This window comes from Salmo salar, chromosome 02 (assembly GCF_965601325.2).
Source record: "Salmo salar chromosome 02, fSalSal1, whole genome shotgun sequence".
NCBI lineage: Eukaryota > Metazoa > Chordata > Actinopteri > Salmoniformes > Salmonidae > Salmo > Salmo salar.
Window position 1 is genome coordinate 42736735 of NC_138292.1, and position 8532 is coordinate 42745266.

The 8532-nt window shown below is 40.4% G+C and overlaps 1 protein-coding gene across 1 annotated transcript; it reads right to left on the reverse strand.

The window, feature by feature from the left end:
• Positions 1–434: 434 nt before the first annotated feature.
• smpdl3b (sphingomyelin phosphodiesterase acid like 3B) lies at positions 435–5480 on the reverse strand. The gene is made up of 8 exons (XM_014167262.3): positions 5247–5480; positions 4869–5082; positions 4532–4629; positions 4257–4400; positions 3601–3770; positions 3160–3340; positions 2757–2890; positions 435–1616 (listed from the first exon to the last, which is right to left on the reverse strand). The coding sequence occupies exons 1-8, from the start codon at positions 5326–5328 to the stop codon at positions 1254–1256; spliced, it is 1386 nt and encodes a 461-aa protein (XP_014022737.1). The 5' UTR covers positions 5329–5480; the 3' UTR covers positions 435–1253.
• Between the last annotated feature and the right edge of the window lie 3052 nt (positions 5481–8532).

Here is an 8532-nt window from a genome sequence, read left to right on the forward strand (position 1 = left end):
ATGAGAGCTTCATGAAGTGTGTGCAGCCTGCGCAAGAAACAAATCATGCATTTCATATAACTTTTTTTCAAATCATCATTAGTCGCATCATGCAGCCTTAGAATGTATTCATCTAAACATATAGCCCAACGTTTGTAACAACTAAGCATAAATAACTCTAAATTAAGCATATTGGAGGACCTGTTCATTAACCGCTCGATAGAATACCTGCATGTGCGGACTTCCTTGGAAATATTTGAGAAAATATCCTTTCTATTTTATTCAGCTATGTTCAATTGTATTCTTCATACTGGAAAATAATAAAAATAATGCAATGGAATTCTAAGCAAATCTTGTCTGCTAAATGAACTACTGTAGCCCACAGCCATATCAGGGCCAAACATAAGGACAAAATAGACTACATTTTCTTCATATCATGTTTCTTTAGACCGGTCTAGAATAAATAGTGGATTTATTGTGATGGTGTAGGCTATATATATATACATTTAATTAGATTTGTGTAGATGTTCCAAAGGTCTGCATCAGTGGCTTGTAGGCCATGCGTGGAAGCCAGGAGATAAACCCCTTTATGTTAATTTTTACGGTCCGTTACCGTGAGAGGGCAGTTATTTGCTTGACTATCACCGGCTGACAAGTTCATGATCGCCACAGCCCTAGGTCCAACTCGATCTTCAAAACATTATTAAGTGATTTATTAAAATAGGGACTATATAGAAATTAAACCATTGATCATTCTTGCTACAGTCTACCACAAAGGATGGTAGACTGTAGCTCTAACTAACTAACTAACTAACTAACTAACTAACTAACTAACTGTAACTCTAGAGTATCAAAAAGATTTTCAGGTGGTATACATTTTTGTTTACACCAATTAACATGAGTTAAAATAAGTCAGAAAAAGATTTTGGAAATCAAAGGTCGTGGATCTTCCTATTAAAAATGTTATTCTAAAGTTTCATAGCATGACGTACTTTAACAAGCATGGTACATGGTTGAAATTGAGATGCACAGACTGGAAAATGCAGCATGCAGTCAATCTGTGAATTCTGATTGCTATATTCAAAAAGAGGCATTCATGAAAGATCTTATGTTAGAAAAGGATACAGTAATCTATCTGATTAAATCATTCAAGGTAAATGTCCTTAATCGCAACATTTGGGAGAAGGACTCCATAGATTGGAGCAGCCGTTCAGTCCTTTCATTGTAGGCAGCCAGTAGTAATGGGTCCATATCTTTGGTGGACATTGAGATCATTAACAGCTTGCCCAGACAAGACTGATCACCACAGAGAGAACTGGCAACATGGCAACACCAGTCGATGATGCCTTCTCTTTCTCCAGACAATGCTCGTACCTCTCAAAGTCTACCTCTCTAGCAGCACACACGTGGTCGACGCGGCAGTCACTGTTGCATTCTGTCAGGTCGTAGTTGACTGAGTTGAACTCGTAGTACTTCTGCAGGTAGCAGCGGTCGCTGGCCATGCGCTCTACGGCCTGGTGCATGGAGGCCGGGGAGGCGTCAGGCACACGAAAGCTCTCAGTGAAGCGGTACTCTTTCTCCCAGCGTGCCTGGGCCATGTTGGCATGGGTCAGGTTCAGGTAGTAGGTCACCATGTCCTGTGGGTTGAGAGACAGATTGGAGACACTAATACCTTTTTCACACTACTGAGTCTAGTTTAGTGAAGTCAAGTCCGAATTTATTTAAAGTGCATTTTACATGGGTCACTCACAACGCACATTACATCGTTAAAAAGAACAATAGGGAACAGCATTGAAGTAAGAGGAACAATGTGGAAAAGAGAGAAGCCATGGCACCATAGTAGCAGCCTAAGCACAGAGCTGCTGTAAATGTGTAGTTATTTTAATCAGCTGTTTTGGATAACATTGTGTGTTTTATTGCTTCTATATGTTGTTACCCACAAATTTTGCAGATGGACTGGCAGGTCAACTCTTTTTGGCTTGGCTAGCTACATTTTAGTCATTCAATTTTAGTAGACACTTTTATCCAGAGCGACTTAACGGTGCTCAAGTGCACATGGACCGATTCTTCACCTCTGGGATTCAAACCAGGGTTCTTTCGTTACTGGCCTAACGCTCTAACCGCTAAGCTACCTGCCACCCCCTGCTAGCTGGCAATTTTTTTTATTTGAATGATGCATCTGGACACTACCAGCTTTTTTGTTGCATCTGGCTGCTTTTAAAAACATCAATTGAGTAGTCAGCTTAAGCTTAAGAGGCATAGGAGATGCAGTGGAGGAATGCAGTGCTGAGACCGACGGCTCGTTATGGGTGCCACACATTGTGAAGGAGGAGAACTCCAGTGGCAACATGTCCTCTACAAGACAATCACCAGACTCCATCTCCATCAACCATCTCCCTGACAAATGTCATCTGATCATGCCATGAACGGACCTTCTCCATTTTGTTTTTGCTTTTGAAGCGCCTTGACATTTTTTATTTTATGAAAAGTGCTATAGAAGTTTAAGAAATTATTATTAAAGCAGAAAATACTCCACAAAGCTGGTAGCAGCAGGGTAGCACATCCAGCACAGTTGTCGACCACGTGTGTGCTGCTAGAGAGGTAGACAGGAAAGAATGTGAAAAGAAACTATCTGAGCCAGCACGGTATGGTTTGGTTCGGCCGTATATTATTAATCAGGCAATAACGGAGGAGGCAGAGTGGTAAGATTTTGTTTCTGAGCAACCATTAAATTGACAGATTTTTGGGGCTTTTAAGAAGAGTCCAACGGCTCTTACTTTGACTAGAAGAGTTTGGGTGTCATATTCAAAGACGCGGATCCCAGGGTTGTTGGCTCCGTCTATAACCCCAGGTAAGGTGGTCTTCCAGGGAGTGACACCAGGGGTAAGGAACATGGTACTGATGGGGGAACCTGGGGAAAGACAGTTGGTGAGATACTATAGATGAGAGGCACAAGTACTATAAGTTGGCAGCACACATACATTTTTCTCTGCATCCAATGTTTGAACAATCATGTTCAAATGTTGAGTTAGCCTGGTCCCAGATATGTTTGTGCTCTTGCCAACTCCATTGCTATGTTGGCAAAATAGCAAAAACAGACTATGGCCCTGGCTAATGTTGAATGTCTTGAGATGATGGAACAAAGTTTGTAGTATGTGTATCTGTTAAATGACACTGTACCTTCCGAGCTGTAGAACATGCGGAAGCTGTCAGTGTGATGATGGCCAAAGAACTGTCCGATAATTAGAGAATGATGCTTCTGGATCAGCTCTAGGTAACGTTTGTTGAAGTTGGGTCGAAACCAAGGCTTACTCCGCTTCTTCTCAAAGAACCCTGGTGGAACGTGGCCAATGATGTAAACCTAAGAGAGAAATCGGTGTGGGATTGCGATTAAATCATAAAGGGATATCCTCAAAGTCTGTATGCAACATCTGCTTTACAAGTCTCAGACAGGGCTACCTCTTCATGAGAGCTTGATTCCAAATCACCTCCACTACATATAAAGAAAACAGGAGTATGTTATCTCTATATTTTCTAACAGATGCCTGGCTTTTACTGGCAGAGTTACTAGGCACTTATCTTCTCTTGCTATTTCTTGCGACATAGAGAGCGTGGTAAGACCTTTTCTTTGTTGTTGGCAGCTTCTGTAAGAACATGGTCTGCCCAGTTGAACTGACCGGCTGGATCGTCAATTTCTTCTGTGGCCTTGTTCTGGTCGTAGTATAGGTTAGTGTTGAGGACTACAACCCTGTAACCTGGTCGGTTCAGCAGGTTCTCTGTATAATATCCACCTATAAAGAAAAAAAGGGAAAGACAATACAACTAATTGGACTGGAGTTGATTGATTCCATTCCAGACTCCATGGACTGGTTTTCCAGACACAGATTAACACAAGTCCTGAACTGAAAAGTTATTTTAATTAATTATTTCAATTGAGCATGCTTTTTAGTCCAGAAGGCTTAATCTGTGCCCCGGAAACTGGCCCCAAGTGGTATACCCCTACCCATATCCACATACTGTATTACCTCAACTACCTCGTACCCCTGCACATTGACTCAGTACTGATATTCCTTGTATATATATTGTTTTTATTGTATTACTATTTACATTTTTTATTTAGTAAATATGTGTCTTACTTTTTAACTATAAACTTTTGGGAATGGGCTCATAAGTAAGCATTTCACTGTAAAGTCTACACTTGTATTCAGGGCATGTGACCAATATATATTTTTTTGACTTTACATGACCAGGCCTAGGCAGGATATGTTGTAGCTTACCTGTGCGGAAGGTTGTTTGAGACTTTGGTTCCAACCAGCCCTGCCACAGCTGTGCTGTCTGTTCATAGATGTTGTTCTGGGCTGGGGGTAGGTGGTTCTTCGGATGGTAGTCATGATTTCCCAGCGCTGAGTACACTTTAGTATCTGAAAGGTAACATGAGTTGATCATATGGCTTTGATGAATAGATCCAAAAGGACAACAAAAGGAAAACAAAATATATTTCAATTTGGCCCAGAGGGACTTCCCCCTCAAAAACAATGGAGGTTAGACACACTTGGAAAAACAAGCTTTATGATGTGGGTGAGGTTGCTGATAATGGAGAGAACCGCCTCTTCTCCCAGATCCTCGTTAGGGACATGCGCCGTGTCATCTCTGTAGGGCAAATGTCAGGTTGTTTTAAGGGGCCTCTTTTAGATAAAGTCAATCACATGTGTAGCTTTATATACAGTACATGGGAGCCATCCTCAATGTTCTTCAATGGAACATTTTACTTTAAGAAGGTAAATGGACAAGTAGTTAAATTTACACACGCACACACACACACACACACACACACACACACACACACACACACACAAGGGCTACATAAAATAAATGTTAGTTTGTTGTACCCAGTCCAGACGATGAAATCCGGATCTGGCAGAATGTATTTCATTGCATACACTGTGGAGTTAATAAGGTCCCATGGCGCATCGCAGAGGTAGTCTCCAAATTTTCCCGCACTGGGCGCAGGACGTTTTCCACTGGATGCACACACAAGCTCAGGATTTTCGGTGTGTTTATAGGTTGGGTCCCAGTGAATATCCGTGATGTGCCAAAAGTTTCCTGGGAAAATAAGTGCTGATGACGCGCAGATAGATCGACTACAGCATTATCGAATGGTTATCTAACAACACATAGCTGCATTGTTTTCTATTGTTGATCAGGCTATATTAAATACATTATTTAAATTGTTGAATGTATATTGTTAGGCCATTTTATGCACTCACCTGACAGCCCCAGAACTTTCCCGCATGTGAAAAGAAGACAGGACAGGAGGATTGTCCGCATCGCAGCCATAGTGAATGTCATGGGGAAGGTAGACTCACTGGACAGACGTGCACGCCGTAATCTATGAAGTCATGACTCATGTCCCTAGTTGAATAGCCTAATCTCTAAAATGAAAGATAAGAAACAGCTGGGTTTAAGTTATACTTATTCATCTCTATATTCTATTATGCCTACTAATAGACTTATATGGTTCAATATATTTGTCAAAATAGGCTATAAACATACATTTATTGTGACCTGTAGCAAATACTATTTGTAACACTAATTAACAACTAGATGTAATGTTTTCTTTTGCTATTTGGTTCCAATAAAATTGAGAGTGTGATGACCCAGCAGTAGAACATGTCCTCTGCAACAGGGGACACACCCTTTTCTCGCCAATTCGATAAAAAGTGACTTTCGTAGTAGGTTAGGACAGCGTCCGGTTTCAAGGAAGTGGAACTTGTCATGTGACCGGCAAGGGAGAAGGAAGGCAGAGAGAGCGCTTTTTAGAAATGGAAAAGTATTGCGGTAGCTTTTGATGAAAAATAACATCAAGACAAAGAAACTGCATTATAAGTGGGATGCACTGTTAAGCGCTACATCCCGTGGGGTTCGTGCTGATTGTACAGAGATTGTGACAGCTGGTTAAATGGCATCCTTTGAGAGAGCATGAACAAGATGTATGTCAGGAGAAGTGAATTTTTATAATAAAGAGATGTGTACTTGGAATACGGAGGAGAATGGAGGGAAAAAGAGAGACCTAGGAGGTCGAAGAGAGGAAGAGGGTCAGCTTGAGTCGGTTAAAAATAGCGGGAAAAATAGATGATTTATTAAAGAAGATTGGTAAGCTGAGTGAGCTGTGTGCCAGATTGAAGACAGGAGGAGAAATGGAAGTGAATGAGGGCGAAGTATCGAAGGTGATAGTTCTCGGAGCCCGAGGCTTGCACTGAGGGTCAGGATAAAGATGAGTCTGTGACAGTAGGAGTGACATTTTTGCGACAAGTGGACCCTTGCCTTTTGGCTGATCCATTTGTGGTTTCATGGTGGGTGAAAACAGAGATGGGTGCAGTGGAATCGGTGAAGGTAACCAGAAATGGTCTTGTGAGAATTGTGTTTATGCTGGTCAGAGAGAGCAGGCGCTCCATGTTAAACGAATGGGGACTAGAGATGTGAATCGTTTTGCTGTTAAGGAAAGGGCGTGGTTACTGAGGTAGCTGTAAATGTGATAGTTGACCAATTAAAGGGAAAGATTCCCCTTCAATTTTGCTAACCCTAACCCTTTTCCTAACCTTAAACTTGGTCTCCTAACCTGCTGCATAAGTTCTCCTATCCTGCTTAGGGTGACCACATTTAAAATAGGTTTGATCTTGCGGAAATCCTTCCCACACCACACCACACCACACACACCATACCACAGACAATGAAAGCTCTTACAATATTCGATGATGACATTTCTCTGAAACAGGCTATAGGCTACATGTGCACCAGTTATGAGGGGAAAAGGGACCAAATTATTAGGGTGAGGCACAGCTTACTACACAATATACACTTAGTATTACTTTCTTAGCTACAGTACACATATCTCCCTGGCATATTACATCATTTATGTAGCAGCATACAAGACATTTTTGGACTCACCTTGTTGTTCTGTGCCCACTTCAACAGGAAGGTGGCGTGGCAGTCCTTCGTTGGAAAATTCTGTCATCAAACTTTGTCATCAAAGTCTGGCATTCTCTGGATTTATGGTGCTTTCAAGACAACTGGGAACTCTGTGGGGAAAAAAACAAGATTGAATCATGATGTCAGTGATCTTCAGGTCGGAGCTCTAGAAAGATGCCTCAGTTCCCGACTTGGAATTCAGTTGTCTTGAACTCACTGAAGTCTGAGATTTCCCAGTTCCAAGTTTCCGGTGGTTTTGAACGCGGCAGAAGTCATGCTGGATTGACAGCATGGCAAATGTTGAATGTTTATCCTTTTAAGCTTGGAAAAGAGACCCTTAAACCCAACTTGGACCACACACCCACTCCACTGAATAGCAGACTAGTGATTGCTTTGCAATGCTTGCAGTTAGCCACTGATTCCTTTCAAACCACTCAATGTTGAATTTGCAATTTCCAACTTGATGTGTAATTTTTATATCCAATGGCCGATGAGCACCGATACGTTTTATCTACAATTTCTCTTCATATGACAAGGATTGGAAAGGATTTGCCATTAGATTGTCTACTTCTTGCTGATGACTGCTAGCTTGCTACCTACGATTTTGAAAGTATGTTGACATCATGGCAGTACTCAAGGGGCATGAATTTTCAAGCTCTCCCTTAGAGATTTCCAACCCCTACACTACGTGTATTCAGCTGGCTGCCCCTCCACCACAGAAAGCACTGAGCTAGACTGAAACACCTGCATTTTGGAGCTGCCCTACTAAAGAAAGCAAAAAAGAGACCATGTTTGTATGCAGCTATATTAACTCAATGGTTATTATTTATATTTTACATTGTTTGCAAACTGATATGTGACATGAACTAATGCCAAAATAACATGCAAAACAGGCACACAAAAAAAACATATATACTGTATATATATTTTTGTAGCTAAACAGGTGGGGCTCAAAACCGGTCGATCTCTGCCCACCTGCGCTGAATGATGGGTCGCCTTTGTTAATGCCCATGATTTTGGAATGAGATGTTTTACCAGCAGGTGTCCACATACTCATTTTATTTATTTATTTTTATTAAAAATACAGATCAACAATTTACATTCTTACATCATACAAAACAGAACACAGGTATTAACGATAAAATACTGGAACAAACAAAAAATATTTAAAAAATAAACAATTCTAGTGCAATTGTAATCACTCTGAAAAAGTCTTATTGTAATGATTTAGGAAATGTTATTCTTGTTATTGTTCACTAGGGTTAATGTTTTAATAAAATAGTTAAATTCAATTTTAAAAAAGTGTAATTTTGTTATAGAATTTTGGAATTTTTGTTTTTGTATGAAGTATTTGGCAACAAGAATAAAAAAAATCACAATCATTTCAATGGTCTTGTTATCATTGCAGTAGTAACATATTATATCTTTCATGTCAAAAACATGGGTAGTGTTCATAATGGTAAATAAGTATTTTGCAAGGTTTTCCCAAAATTCGGACACAAATTTACATTCAAAGAACAAGTGAAACAGATTCTCACCTTCTTTTTCATAGAAAACACAGATATCATCAATAGCCACAAATTT